Source organism: Phacochoerus africanus, chromosome 8 (assembly GCF_016906955.1).
Source record: "Phacochoerus africanus isolate WHEZ1 chromosome 8, ROS_Pafr_v1, whole genome shotgun sequence".
In the NCBI taxonomy this organism is placed as follows: Eukaryota; Metazoa; Chordata; class Mammalia; order Artiodactyla; family Suidae; genus Phacochoerus; species Phacochoerus africanus.
Genome location: NC_062551.1, coordinates 51,560,383 through 51,574,753, shown reverse-complemented (window position 1 = coordinate 51,574,753; position 14,371 = coordinate 51,560,383). Strand labels below are relative to the sequence as shown.

Below are 14,371 nucleotides of genomic sequence, written 5' to 3'. Positions count from 1 at the left end.
TCTCCGTGAGGGCCCAGCCTGGCTGCTGCACCCCCAATGTCCAGCACTGGACAAGCACAGAACAGCAGCTCAGTAAACATGTGGTGAAGTAACAAAATACAAATAAGTGCAGAACCAGGGCCAAAATATCTGGGGCCCTGATTTCCCAGCTACGGCTTCACCTCTGATAAGTGAAGGGTACCTTTCTTGGGACTGACATTTTGGGTGAAATCACCAACGCACCCCCAGCTTAGATGGCAGACAAGAGGAACTAACCAAACGAAGAAATGCCTTCGGTGTCTGCCTAGAGCGCTCCTGACCACTTCTCCATCCTGGGGGCTTGGCTTCAGCTTGGGACAAGAGAGGGGGGAGGGGACCAAGTGCAAATGGGACCAAGGGACTAGGGCAGGGAAGAGACGGAGCAGGTGGGAGAGAGAAGGAGCTGAGCCCAGGCCCTGCCCCACCAGAAATCCAGGTCCCTTCAACATCCAGGGAACAAACAAAATGCACGTAGTCCTTATTTGGAAAGCCGTGTCACACTGTACCCAATGTTCCAGGGAAGGTCTGATTTGGCCCCTAAGTGCCAGCTGGGGGCCACTCTCGGCCTGAAGAGGCAGGAGGAGGCAGCCTGGGCAGAAGGCACCATCTTGGCCTTGAGGGTGGAGCAGACAGATCAGCTTGGGCCTGGAGAGCTGGGAGGAGCACCTCCTAGGGTCAGGAGGGGGTATCACCCTGATGAAGAAAACCATCGGGGGTCCCCAGAGCCCAGAATTAAATAAGCTGGTAGTTTAAATAGGATGGAAGAAGCAAGAAGGAGAACCAAACCTAAGGGTACAGCCGGACGCAGGGAACAAGATCAGGCCGAGGGGGTGGCACTAAGCCCAAGGAGAAGGAGCCAGGAGAAGGCAGAGCAAGGACTCGAAGGAGACGGAATCTGGGCCAAGCCTGGGAGCAGAGAAAGGGCCCAGACTAGAGGGACAGAATTGCAGAAGTGGGGCTAAGACCAGAGAGCCGGAACCGGAGTTCTCATTGTGGCTCAGTGGTTAACGAATCAGACTAGGAACCATGAGGTTGAGGGTTTGATCCCTGGCCTCACGCAGTGGGTTAAGGATCCGGTGTTGCCGTGAGCTGTGTTGTAGGTCACAGACGAAACTCGGATCCCACGTTGCTGTGGCTCTGGTGTAGGCTGGGGGCTACAGCTCGGATTTGACCCCTAGCCTGGGAACCTCCATACGCAGCAGGTGTGGCCCTAGAAAAGACAAAAAATGGGGGGGGAACCAAGAGAGTAAAGGAAGACATCAAGGAATCTGTGCCAGATTCTGGGGCTCCTGTGGGAAGAAACAAGCAGGACCAGCCCCTGTGAACAAAAACCAAACTCCAAACTGAGAAAGGCAGAGGAAAAGAAAAGTGAGGCCGGAGTTCCCGTCGTGGCGCAGTGGTTAACGGATCTGACTAGGAACCATGAGGTTGCGGGTTCGGTCCCTGCCCTTTCTCAGTGGGTTAACGATCTGGCGTTGCCGTGAGCTGCGGTGGCTCGGATCCCGCGTTGCTGTGGCTCTGGCGTAGGCTCGTGGCTACGGCTCCAATTAGACCCCTAGCCTGGGAATCTCCATATGCCGCGGGAGCATAGCCCAAGAAATAGCAAAAAGACAAAAAAAAAAAAAAAAGTGAGGCTCTGTGAGTCCCCAAGATGAAGACAGATCAGGGAGCGGCTATTTACCCAAGAGTTAGAGCCAAGCTTCAAACAGACTGCGAACCCCGGAGTAGGGGCCAGGGTCGGGGCTAGGGCCCGGCGCGGCTGCACACCTCCCCCCACCCCACCCCTCTACACAAACACGGGAGAGCATTTTCCAGGGGGCAGGGTCAGCCCTGAGGGTGACAGCAAGTTGGGCGGGTGGCTACACAGGACACAGAGTGACATCCCAAAGGCCGCCAGGGCGCAGTCAGGCAGGTGAGTGGGTCATGGCTAAGCTCGCGGTCCCGGGTCTTGTTCAGGCTCGGTTCCCGGCACGCCGCGGATGTCGGGCAGCAAGCGGCAGCCGGCTACGATGTCCAGGCGCTCCGCCAGCGCGCAGAGGTCCCCCCGCGCCAGGCGCACGCTGTGGGCCGCCGCCAATCCCGCGGCCTGGGCAGCCGCCAGCCTACTGGCCAAGGCGGCCACATCACGGCCTGCGCGACGGTACACGCCGCTCACCGCGGCCGCTACGTCGTGGTCCAGCCGCGCCTGGCTCTCGGCCAGCCGGAGTTGCAGCAGCGAACGCGCAGGGGCGGGTGCCGGCGTCTCCTCCTCACCCCAGGTCTCCCCGGCCGTCTCCCGCTGCACCACGAGCGGAGGCAGGTCCCTCGGCGCGGCCTTCGGCTCCGGCTCCGGGTCGGAGTCGGTCTCCGCGGCCTCGCCAGCCACCCGCAGCCCCGTGGGGCGGCCACGCGTCGGGCCCGAGGGGCCCAGGTACAGCTCCTCCTCTTCCGAGGACGCAGAGAGCTCCGAGTCGGTCTCGGCCGCCTCCCCCGGCACCATCGTCTCAGGCCTCCGCAGCGGCCTCCGCCGACGACTCTGGGACGCCATGGCGCCGAGCTAGGGAGAAGACGCGCGAAGGGACGATGTGAGAGGCGGGCGCCCCGCGGTGGTTAGAAGGTGCAGATTCTGGATTCTCACCCCTCCACTCTTAGCAATTTGGGGCCATCTGCTTCCCTTGCTAGGGCCTGTTTCCTTTTCAGCAAACAGCGCTCACCGTCCCTAATGACGATGATGTGGGGCGGGGTGGTGGCTACTGGACCCCAGCCTCTTCAGCTGACTTAGGGAAAACTGAGGACCACCAGCTCGCTCAAGGCACGAGTTCCCACACTCCCAAACTAAGCTCTTTCGGATTTTGCCTCCTAGCAGAAGCCACACCCTCCGCACCGTCCTTCGCAAGTATACGGGCTCCTGAGCCGCGCAGGGACCAACGGCTGGGTCACAGACAGGAGGACACTCCAGCTGGACTCTGGGGAGGGTGCACCAATGGGGGCGGGGTGGGGGACGCTATCACCGAAGACCGTACCGGGTCACCGAAGCTCCGGGCCTGCGGGATCCGCTACCCAGCTGAAGTGCGCTCTTTACCGAGAAAGGAGGAAGGCGGCAGCCCCAACCAATAGGGGAGCAGGTTTTGCAGGTGTTGACGGCCAATCACCTGGGCTTCTCGGCTACCAACTAGGAAGCTAGCCCCTCAAGACCAATTTTGAGGGCGTGTGCGACAAGCCACGTGAATAGGGGCACAACCAATAGGAAAGCGGCTGGGCTGGCGCTTCCGGGTTGTGGTGCGAGGCTAGTGGACAACTAGGGATTCTAAAAGGGGAGATGTCGCGTGTAACCAGTGACTCGGCCAATGGAAATGCTCGAGGGCCCAGAAACAGGGAAGAGACAGAGAGAAGGGCGGAGATGCCTGTCACGTGCGACCAATGTAGGAAAAGCAGGCCCTCCCCCTAGTCTTCCAGGTTCACGCGCGCACCACGAGAGCCCAGGGAAGGAAGGCGGGGCTAGTCTGAAATACCAATGGAAGCGAGAGTAGGCGGGCTCGCGCTCAGATACAGGAGGCGGGGCTTCCCCAGCTGGGCCAATGAGAGCACGAGGCGCTGGGCTGTCCTTAGGCTCTAGAGGCCGGCACATGGCGGACGCGGCACTGTTCGAGTTTCTGCACACCGAGATGGTAGCAGAGCTGTGGGCGCACGACCCAGACCCCAGCCCCGGGGTGAGCACCGGGCCCTGGGGGTGGGGAGAAGGGGAAAAGAGGCACGAGCCGAGGCAGGAAGGCCAGATCGAGGCCGCGGGCGGCGCAGGTCGAACTCCTGCCCGCACCTGTCTCGCTTAGGTGACCTCGGGCGACGGCTTTCTCCTCTGCAAAGCGGGGGTCGCAGCAGGGCCAGCCTCGCGGGTTACTGCTAGAACTGAACGAGACAGCTCGGAGTAAAGCCCTAAGCTCAAAGCCTGGCACAAAGTAAGCGGATAGTAATTAGAATAAGTACGATTACTGGCTATATACTGAGGACTTACTGCCTGCGCCCCTCACGCTGACTGTGAAAGCCGATGATTCGATTTCTCTGTGCCTCATTCCCTGACTTGTAAAATGGGATCATAACAGTACCCAAGACCCAAAGTGAGGCATTCATTCATTCGACAAACTTACTGAACGCCTGCTGTATTCCAAGGACTATTTCCCTGTCCTCGCGAAGTTTACGCTTTAATAGAGAAGTCAAACAATAAATAAAAGTAGACCATGCCACCAGCTAGTGAGAAGTGCTGTAAGGAAAAGTTAAGTAGAATCGAGGAAAGAAAAGGGGTGGATGGTGGATGGTGGAGGAAGGCCTTTTCTGAGGAAGAGAAGGGGGAAGGGCATTTGGAAGGGGGCAGGAAGTCTTCCTCAAAGCTTAGGGTAAGAAGCGTGCTTGGCAGGAGTTCCCGTGGTGGCGCAGTGGTTAACGAATCCATCCCTGCCCTTGCTCAGTGGGTTAACAATCCGGCGTTGCCATGAGCTGTGGTGTAGGGCGCAGACGCGGGACCGGACCCGCGTTACTGTGGCTCTGGCATAGGCCGGTGGCTGCAGCTCCGATTAGACCCCTATCCTGGGAACCTTCATATGCCACGGGAGCAGCTCAAGAAATGGCAAAAAGACAAAAAAAAAATTGGTTGGCAATTTGGAAGTTGATCCTTATAAAAAATAAACGCTCACGGAGTTCCTGCCATGGTCCCGTGGGCTAAGAATCCTGTCAGGGTGGAGGTGGGGGTTTGAGTGCCAGCCACACACAGTAGGGATAAAAGGATCCAGGGGCTAGGATTCCACTCTTGGCCCCAAAACTTCCGCATGCCGCTCGTGTGGCCATAAACAATAAATAAATAAATGCTCTGACTTTAAAGCACTAAGTGCAACATCAACCCTCAAAACATGGAGCTCTAATTATAAAATGTTTCCAAGAAGAAAGGGTGAGGGAGAGAGAAGGAACTTAGTAAGTGCGGGGGCTGTGCCCACTTTTTTCATTACTATTCCTTCTATGATCTCATCATGTACATGCAAGACACTTTTATTGGCCTAGGTCCTCTTCCCCATCCGGGAGCCCTAACAAGGGTGCTGCTTGTTATCATCTCAACAGGGTTTTTTTTCGAGTTCATTCATGCAATGAACTGTAAAACCTGCAAGGTGCCAGACCCTGCCCTAGGCTCTGGGGATTACTCAGCAAATTGTGCAAAATCCTTGCCCTCCTGGAGCTTACACTGTAGTGAGGGAGACAAGTAAGTGAACAGATTTTGTACGTTGAGGAAAATGCTGTGAGAAAGATAAAGCAGAGGAGGGGGAGTGACTGGCCTGGGGGCTGGGGGGAGGGTGCAGGGTCTCAGCACCCCATCGGTCCCGGCTTTCAAACCCGAAACCCAGGAGTCCCCAACCTCTGCTTCTACTCCCTTGCCTCCAACCATCTGCCAAGCCCGGCCTGTTCTGCTGTCTAAATGTCTCCATCTGTCCCCTCCCTGTCCCACACCAGTCTCCTCCCTTGTCTCCCAGCGTATTCCACCTGTCACCTCGTCACTGCCCTGACACCTCTAAATCCTCCTGCTCTTGGCTCAAATGCCCCTCCCCCAGGAAAGCCTTCCTTGTTCCGTTCACACAGCCCCCTCCCCATATTGCATTGAATAGGGAGCTGAATGATATCTCCACACAGTCCTTTGATTCTCAGCTGCCTCCTCTGCCAGGCTGCAGGCCATGTGGCGGGAAGCAGGTCCTCAGTGTGGATGTGGGGAGGAAGGGCGCACAGCCCCTGTGCCCTGGAGGAGGGTGGCAGGGACGGGGATTTATTCAGTACTGTGACTGGTAATAGCCCCACCACCTGCCCTCCTGGGCCTCACACTCCCTGATTTCATTCGATCCTCCCAACAACCCACAGAGGTCAGCACCATCCTCCCCGCTTTGTAGATGAGGAGACGTAGGCTTTGATGGATGGAGTCAAGTGGCAGAGTCAGGAATGTAACCAGACCTCCCACTTCCAGAGCCTGGGCTATAAACTCTCGCTTGTCTTAGCACATCTTCCCTCCAGGAGGAGTGTCATGGGTTTCTGTGCCCAAGCAGGAATGGGGAACACACGGCTACTGAGGTTTGCGCAGCACAGCGTTTTCAGAGCACGAGTGTGCCCGGGACCCTCAGCCTGGCAGTCCCCCCGCACCAGGGTCCCACACCAGACATTCCCACGGAGCTGGCCTGGCGGGGGGGCGGGGGAGGTATGCTGGGCATTGGGCCTTCCGGCTTCTGGGTGGTCCCTGCACGTAGCCAGGGTGATGACTGTCGCCGTCTCCCCACGTTCCCTCAAGCCAGGGAGCCCCATCTCTCAGAGGCACATCGTGGGAAGCTGCTGTTTTCCCACAGTCTCTTCTCTGCTGCCCCTGCCCCTGCCCCCGGCCTAGTCCAGCAAGCATCCTGTCTGAACCACCTGCAGGCCTCCTGTTTCTTGGACACTGATCGTGTCTCCAGCCCAGCATTTTATCTGATTTCATCCTCAAAACAGCCCTCTGATGTGGACATTATCATCCCATTTTACAGAGGAGGGCGGGCTTTCCCACGCCACCCAGCCCCCCAGCAGAAACAGAATCAGGACTCGGGCATCCGCTCCGGAGCTGCTCCGGAGATCCTCGGTGGCGTCAGGCCTGCCCCTCCCACCAGCCCCAGAGCTCCTAGAGGACAGGGCCCGGGGGGGCGGGGGGGGGCTGGCACAACACTGTCCCCACAAGCTCAGGCGCCCAGGAGCCACAGTCCTCCTTTAGGGCTTTCTGATTGCCCGGTCCTGCCTGGTTTCCTCTGGACGGTTACAGGTTGTAGGGAAGCCTGGCTGGAGGAACCGGGAGTTCAAAGGGCCTTTGTTATCAAAGCAGGAAAAGTTCCAGGAGGAGGAGGAAGCTGTGGTTTCTCCACCTCAGCACCTTCGAAGATAAGGGGAGCCTGTGGGCAAAGGAGTGAACTCCTCTGTGTGCCTAATGAGCTGTCATCCACTGGCTGTTGGCCCAGGAGCAGCCGTGCTGCCACGTCCAGCAAGCGCCCAGGCCAGCCCTTTGTCCCAGGAGGGTGGGTGTAGCAGCCGTCAGATACGGCCCTTGTCCTCCGGCAAGAACCTGGAAGCCAACTGGTTCCTGGCAGAGTGGACAGGGCGGGGGCAAGTGCCTCTGAGGCTGCGGAGCCACTGGTGGGGTCTCCATGCGGGAACTGGGGCTCTGTCCTGAGAGCCAAGAGACCCGTAGAAGGTTTAAACTGAAGTGAGCCAGGTTCAGCTTTATTCTTTAGAAAGACCTCCCTGGCCACGTGGGTGAGAAGTGGATGGAGACTGGGTGGGAACAAGTGCCGCCGCTGCCGCTGGAGCCTGGAGCCTGGAGCAGAGGCTGGGGACAGATGCAGGGGTCGGGGGAGGAGGGACAGGGCGAGCTCTGAGAGGGTCCGGGGAGAAGGCGGAGTTTGGCATCGTTTGGGTGGATGGTGGGGGTTGAGGCCAGGGCGACGAGGTGGGGGGTGCTGGCTTTTCCCCTCTCAGTCACTCAACACACTTCTCTTGAGTCGCGCACCTTGGGGGAAGCAGGAAGTATTCCCTCCTCCCTGTGTTTTCATGAGGGCAGGTTAAGGCAGGAACCAGGGCTGCTCTTTCCTAGTGTCTGCACAAACCACCCTCCCCGCCCCAGGCCTGGCACAGAGTGGCTCCGCAGGTGGGGGCCGAACCGCATAAACCGTGGGGGGCAAGGCAGGCCGGGCACCGCAGGCCAGGACGGGAAGGGGGCACGGTTGGCTCTGCTCGTTTTCCGCTCATCCCCCTGGGAGCTCTGCGGCCCTTCAGCCTGAACACCTGAGCCGGCCTTTAGCTGCGCTCCTTTTCCTCCTGCATCGCATCCAGCTTCCCGCCCTGGGCGCGCAGAATTCCAGACATTCGGGATCTCGTCCAGGTGTCAGCCTTTTCTCATTGTTTTTTCTAATTTGTGGTTTTTTCCCTCAACAATCTGTGGGGTTTAATCCACCTTCCAGACCTGTCTCTTTCTCGGCTCCCTTGTGAACAAACGTTTCTTTTGGCTCCCACGTTTTTCATTTCCGAGAACTCGCCCTGTCCCAGCATCCCTTCCCTCGGGCGCTGGTGCTCCTGAGTGGGTACCCTTCATGCCCACGCCGATGAGCCTTCCCCCAGGGGGTCCCCCTCCCTGTTACTCCTATGATCCCGTTTCCTCCCAGTGGGGCCGAGGCAGGCGTGGGGAGACTAGAAACACACCGGCTCTGGGCCAGGCTCCAGGCTCTGGAGGCACAGATGGATGGGAGAGCCCTGCCTCACCCTCCGTAGAAGGATGAACCCCTAGTATCTGGAGAGAGATTCGCAAGGACCAGAGTGTGAACGCTGCCGAGTCCCGGGAAGTGGCTTCTGCCGCCTTCCTCCTCCACCCTCTGCCCTGTCACCCCCTGCCCTTCCCTCCCTGCCGCCCCTCCTCCTTCCTGCTCGCCTCATCCCCATCTCCCGGCCGTCCCAAGTCTCTGCCATTCAGCAGATACTTAGCTGGCCCCTGCTGAGGGCTGGGGACTGTAGGGCCACCAGCAACGGCACTACAGAGCGACACAGCCGCAGCGGCCTCCAGCGCCGGGGACGTGGAGGCACGGGACCACTAGGTTGCTTGCTCCAGGGTCGTGTGTCCAGCCGGCACCAGGGCCAGAATTCAGACTCGGGCAGCATGAAGCTCACCCGAGGGAAGCCCCCCTGCCCCAGCCCCCTGGCCGGGCTGAGGACCCTGCTGGCTCTCTGGCGCTGGCCCAGGGTACCTTCCCTCCCCAGCCCCTCCTGGCTTAACTCTACCTGCTTCCTCAGAGGCGTGTGCCCTGGCTGCACAGCCTCCATCCTTCCCGGCAGCCACCCGAGATGGCCATGAAATCAGCAGGGGCACCACCCGTTCCCCCCACCCCCCAGCCTCTCCCCCGCAATGCCAGCCCCACCGGGACGGGGACTGTGTGTTTCCTCAACCATGCTGCACATCAGGAACCTTTGGGCAGCACTTGTCGTCACACGGGGAAAAGGCATCCTCTTCAGCCTGCTCTCCAGGGCCCACTCCCCACCACGACCCCACCTCAGGGCCTAAGCCATGTTCTCAGGCTTTCCCTAGCCCCTCCCCCGCACACCTTGGGGGGGCGCCCTCAGCCCTCCCCCGAGGTTGCCATCCCCTGGGCACCTGTCACCCCAACTAGGCACGGTTAGGCAAGATCCTGGAGGCCATGAATGGGGGGTCTCGGGGTCCCCCCTGTCCCCTGGGAAACCCTCCGGACACAGGTGCACTCTCCGGCAGAGCCCGGCCCGCCAGGAGCTGCCCCCTAGGAGGAAGGCAACACAGCAAGGGCAGAGAAGGCTGGCCGAGGGCTGGGCAGCACTCCGGGTGCTGGGCTCCGTCAACCCACAGGACCGAGTCCTCCTTTGTGGGGTTTCCCTTCCAGCCCAGAGCTGCTTCCCCCATCAGCCAAGGCCTCCTCATGCAAAGCTGACAGATGCAGAGCCGGTGACAATGATGGTAACGTTTCCTGGGCCCAGCCTGGTGCGCCTGGCTTGTATTCACCAACTCCCTTAACGGTCCTCATTTTACACGCGAGGCACCTGAGGCACAGGCGGGACTCTGCCCCAGTCCCGCAGCTCACACGGATGGGGGGCTGATCTGACTCCTGACCCCGAACCCAGCCGCCAGGCCCGTGACCCCCTTTGCATCTCGCGCTCTGGGCTCAGCTCCCACACATCACTCATTAGTCATTGGCCCTCCCTGAGAGGCGGCCCTACTGTGCCTGCGGGAACCAGAGAGCCAGTGTCATCCAGCAGGAAACTGTCCTCCCCCAGGCCCGGTTCCCGCAGGAGAAGCACGGAATGGTGGGCCAGGGCCTGGGTGTCACGCAGCCTAACAGCAGAGAGGGCCCCCTTGCTCTGAAAGGCAGGCCACCTCTGCTCAGGCTTCCCTGCTCCCGGCACACCCCCAGGCAGGCCTCAGCTCCTGCCACCTCACGAGGACAGAGAGAGCCATGGGGGTCACCCTGGATGCTCACCCCTCTGCCACCCACGCTCAGGATTTTTTTGGTTTTGTTTTTTTCTTTTTAGGGCCTGCAGCACATGGAGGTTCACAGGCTAGGGATCGAATCAGAGCTGTAGCCACAGCAACGCGGGATCTGAGCTGCTTCTACGACCTACACCACAGCTCTGGCAATGCAGGATCCTTAACCTATTGAGTGAGGCCAGGGATCGAACCCACATCCTCATGGATACTAGCTAGGTTCTTAACTCGCTGAGCCACAACAGGAACTCCCCTCTGGGAGGTTTTACCTAACCCCTCTGCACCCTGGTCTCCAGGTGTGAAATACAGCCTACCTTACGGGGTTGTTAAAGTTTGTGGGTTTTTTTTTTTTTTCCTGTCTTTTTGCCATTTCTTGGGCTGCCCCCAAGGCATATAGAGGTTCCCAGGATAAGGGGTGAATTGGAGCTGTAGCTGCCGGCCTACGCCAGAGCCACAGCAACGTGGATCCGAGCTGCGTCTCCAACCTACACCACAGCTCAGGGCAACGCTGGATCCTTAAGCCACTGAGCAAGGCCAGGGATCGAACCTGAAACCTCATGGTTCCTAGTCGGATTCGTTAACCACTGAGCCACGATGGGAACTCCCGAGGTTGTTAAAATTAAACAAGGGGGTTTGTACCAGGTGCCCGGCACAGCGTACACTCACTGTCCGTTCAGCATCTGTCTCTTGTGCACCTCCAGTGGGCCAGGCCCCGTACTGGCCACCACAGGCTGTCCTGGTATTTCTGATGTCCCTGGTGCAGGCCCCCCTCCGTCGGCTCTCTCCAGGTCACACAGATTGAAAACAGGTCACTCCTCCTCCAGCTATGCCATCCACGCGCCCGGGCATGTGCAGACACCAAGTGCAGCCCTCCCGCTGCCCCCGTCCCTGTGCCGCAGCCTCTCCACCGTGGGGACCTGGCCTGCCCTCCAGAAGGCCACTTGACCACCACTGCCTTCCCGAGCAACCAAGGGAGCACTCCCCTCCACTGAGCCCCTGCATGTCCCTTCCAGAATTTTTTTTTTGTCTTTTTAGGGCTGTACCTCGGCATATGGAGGTTCCCGGACTAATTAGAGCTACAGCTGCCGGCCTACACCACAGTCACAGCAATGCGGGGATCCGAGCTGTGTCTGCAACCTACACCATAGCTCACAGCAATGCCAGATCCTTAACCCACTGAGCGAGGCCAGGGATTGAACCCACAACCTTATGGTTCCTATTCGGATTCGTTAACCACTGCGCCACGATGGGAACTCCCCTCCCAGAATATTTTAAGGCTTGATGATCACAGCTGACTTTCACAGCTTCCTGCTGGCCAGGTCCCACGTGAGCCCCTGGGCAAGTCACCTTGGGCTTCCGGGACCATCACAGTGCTCCCCCAGACGGGTTGTAAGGGTGGACACTGCAAGTGCAAACAGGAAGCGTTGGGTGTCCTCAGGGCTGCAGCTGAATCGGAACAGACCGCATTTCTCCTGGATTGAGGGGGAGCGGGTCCTGAGGGCTGGTGGGCGCCGTGGAGGTGTGTGAGGGAGTTGAGGAGTCATGGGGTGGAAGGACAAAGCCAGCCTGTCTGGCGGGCCCTGCAGGAAGACCCTCCCCACCCCTGCCCTGGCGGGGATGGTGGGTCCCCTGGTCTCTGCTACACCGGGTGGCTCCCGGTTGGAGGTGGCAGAGGGCCCCTGAGCCTCTCTTCCTCCGCCTTCTAGGGACAGAAGATGAGCCTGTCGGTCCTGGAGGGCATGGGCTTCCGCGTGGGCCAGGCCCTGGGCGAGAGGTGAGAGGTGGTTAGGGCCCGAGGTTGGGCCTCTTCCTGGGCGCACCTGGCGGGCGGGCAGAGTGCGTTGCTCCGCACAGGAACGAGCCTGGCTCCCTCCCTCTTCCTCACCCGGGGCCCCCCAACCCAGCCCCGGCCCACTGTGTCTGCTGCCACCCCCCAGGTTGCCCCGGGAGATGCTGGCCTTCAGGGAGGAGCTGGACGTCCTCAAGTTCCTGTGCAAAGACCTGTGGGTGGCCGTGTTCCAAAAGCAGATAGACAGCCTCCGCACCAACCACCAGGTGACAGCCAGGGGCTGGAGCCCAGAAGAGTGGGGCGGGGACCCCCATAGAGGGAAGCGGCGGCAGCCCCCCCCCCCCCCCCCCCCGCCCCGGACCTGCCCAGGCTGGGAGGCAGGCGCCTGGGTTTCCCACTGCAGCCACAGCCCCCTGGGCACCTCTGCACAGTCCTCCCTCCGAGGGAAGGCAGGAGGCTGTGGCGGGTGTGGCAGCTATTTCCAGGCTCCCAGGATGAGACCCCCTGGGGCTGGCGGCATCCGGCCTCGCCTGAAACGGCTTGTCTCCACCTGGTCTGAGCTCCCATTAGGCGCCCACGCCGTGCCTATGCCCGTTCCCCGGCTGAGCTGGCCGCTCCCCGGGCCTGGGCTGCAGCCACCCACCCAGGAAGTAGCACGACCAGCGGGGGCGGACACTGGGCCCGGCTGGAAAGGTCCTTGTGCCGCTTTAAAGGACAGGCCAGGACTGCAGTGGCTTTGAGGGAAGGGTCCTTCCAGACCTCAGTGCAGCAGGGCTGAAGCACTGGGCCCTTGCTTCCTCTCCCCCCACCAAAGGCACGAGCGCCACCCCAGCCCTCACGGGCTCCTTCTCTGTCCCCAGGGGACCTACGTGCTACAGGACAACAGCTTCCCCCTCCTCGTCCGGATGGCCTTGGGCCTGCAGTACCTGGAGGAGGCACCCAAGGTACAGGGGTGGGGGTGGGTGCTGCTGGCCTGCCCTCTCTTCCCTTGGTGACCTGTGTCCCCTTGCCCCCAGTTCCTGGCCTTCACCTGCGGCCTCCTCCGTGGCACCCTCAGCACCCTGGGCATCAAGAGCCTGGTGACCGCCTCCGTGGCAGCCCTGCCTGCCTGTGAGTTGTAGGGGGCGGTGGGGGGGGGGATCCCAACCCTTGAGTGTGGCCAGGGGCCCCCTGCTCCTGGGGCCAGGCCACCCAGCACCACTTCACGGCAGGGAGTCTTCGGCCCAGAGAGGGTGAGTCACAAGCCCAGGCCACACAGCTGGTGCTGCCCATCCACGCCCCTGCCCCCATTGTCCCCCAGCCCGGAGGAGAGAACGGTCAACGAAAACCTGTTAGTGGTTTGGAACGTTCTTCCCAGCACGGGAACCCAGGTGACATGACGGAGGTCACCCTGGTTGGCGCTGTGATGACGGACTCCAGAGGCAGCCAGGCGCCCGGAACCTGCGGCCCTTGTGACAGGGCGGCCCCCGGGGCCCCCACAGGGCCCTCTGTCAGACAAGCTGAGGCCCCATCCTTAGCCAGAGGTGGCCTGCAGCTGACTCTCCAGCCCCCTCATTCCCTCTGCCGGTCCCCAGGCACACTCATCGCGGGGGACCTGGGGCCTGAGTGGGCTGGATCTGAGCAATACGTGCCATGGACGCCTGTGCCAGGCCCCACCCTGGCGACCTACATGCTTGGCCTTGGTGCCCCCAGTCACCCACACAGCCCTGGGATGCAGGCCAGGTGGGCGGGAGCATCACCCCCTTAGACCAGCGAGGAAATAGGCTGTGGGCGCAGAGCAAGGCTGAGCACCTCTGAGCTGCTCGGGTGCTGCCCGGCCCCTCCGACTCCAGCCTCACGCTAAAGCCAGCTCTTCTCTTCCAGGTAAGTTCCAGGTGGTGATCCAGAAAGCCTGAGGAGCCCCAGGCCCCACAACCCACTGAGCCTCACCCCACCCGGACCCTGGCCGATGCCTGTGGTGAGGGCCAGAGGGCCAGTGCCGGGGAGATGGGGGTCCCACCGCTTCAGGGCATCACAGGCGCTCAACAAACGGGTGTCGCAGGGAGGTGGAGCATCCCAAGGCAAGAGGGTCCCCGTCACAGTGGGGGCAGGTGCGGAGGGCTGCCCGCATCAGACACGTCCCAATAAAGATTCTGTACGTGGAACTAGATTCATGGAAGGTGGGGGGATCATGCTGAGGCTAGTGGGGGCGGGGAGGGCATCAGCAAAGCGACCGTGTCACAGGTCCTGTGGGGGAGGCAGAGCACCCCGTGTGACCCCCCAGCCCTCATTTCCTCCCCTCCTGGGTCCCCCTGTGCCCCAGCCTCTGCCCCAGCCCTGAGGCTTGCCGCCTCCGGGAGGGGGAGGGCGGCCCCCAGCGCCGACAGCCTCTCCAGCATCAACAAGTCCGGGGCTGCTCTCTGCCCAGCAGGGGCCACGGAAGGGACCTCTCCCTGGGCGCAGGGCCAGAGGCCCCCGGAGCGCTCGCAGGGCTGGGCCGGGCTGGGGGTTGCCAGGACCGAGGATGGATGGAAGCGGGGTGCGTCACTCTCAGCTCCCCCCCC

The 14,371-nt window shown here is 60.9% G+C and overlaps 2 protein-coding genes across 3 annotated transcripts; one reads left to right on the top strand and one right to left on the bottom strand.

The window, feature by feature from the left end:
* Nucleotides 1–1,596: 1,596 nt before the first annotated feature.
* BLOC1S3 (biogenesis of lysosomal organelles complex 1 subunit 3) lies at nt 1,597–3,185 on the bottom strand. Its single transcript, XM_047791599.1, has 2 exons — nt 3,021–3,185; nt 1,597–2,554 (listed from the first exon to the last, which is right to left on the bottom strand). Exon 2 carries the CDS (start codon nt 2,543–2,545, stop codon nt 1,946–1,948), a length of 600 nt encoding a protein of 199 aa, XP_047647555.1. The 5' UTR covers nt 2,546–2,554; nt 3,021–3,185; the 3' UTR covers nt 1,597–1,945.
* Nucleotides 3,186–3,195: 10 nt separating this feature from the next.
* TRAPPC6A (trafficking protein particle complex subunit 6A) lies at nt 3,196–13,972 on the top strand. 2 transcript variants are annotated; one of them, XM_047791600.1, is made up of 6 exons: nt 3,196–3,707; nt 11,746–11,813; nt 11,977–12,094; nt 12,689–12,772; nt 12,845–12,938; nt 13,692–13,972. In XM_047791600.1, exons 1-6 carry the CDS (start codon nt 3,576–3,578, stop codon nt 13,721–13,723), a joined length of 528 nt encoding a protein of 175 aa, XP_047647556.1. In that variant the 5' UTR covers nt 3,196–3,575; the 3' UTR covers nt 13,724–13,972. The 2 variants fall into 2 exon arrangements, with proteins under 2 accessions (XP_047647556.1, XP_047647557.1); XM_047791601.1 differs by lacking the exon at nt 11,746–11,813.
* Nucleotides 13,973–14,371: the final 399 nt, after the last annotated feature.

Excerpts from the sequence above, each read along its gene's own strand:
- BLOC1S3 (XM_047791599.1), bottom strand. The coding sequence starts at position 2,545 with ATGGCGTCCCAGAGTCGTCGGCGGAGGCCGCTGCGGAGGCCTGAGACG.
- TRAPPC6A (XM_047791600.1), top strand. The coding sequence starts at position 3,576 with ATGAGAGCACGAGGCGCTGGGCTGTCCTTAGGCTCTAGAGGCCGGCAC. Across the intron at positions 3,708-11,745 it reads ACCCAGACCCCAGCCCCGGG|GGACAGAAGATGAGCCTGTC; the intron begins GTGAGCACCGGG and ends TCCGCCTTCTAG. Across the intron at positions 12,939-13,691 it reads CGTGGCAGCCCTGCCTGCCT|GTAAGTTCCAGGTGGTGATC; the intron begins GTGAGTTGTAGG and ends CTTCTCTTCCAG.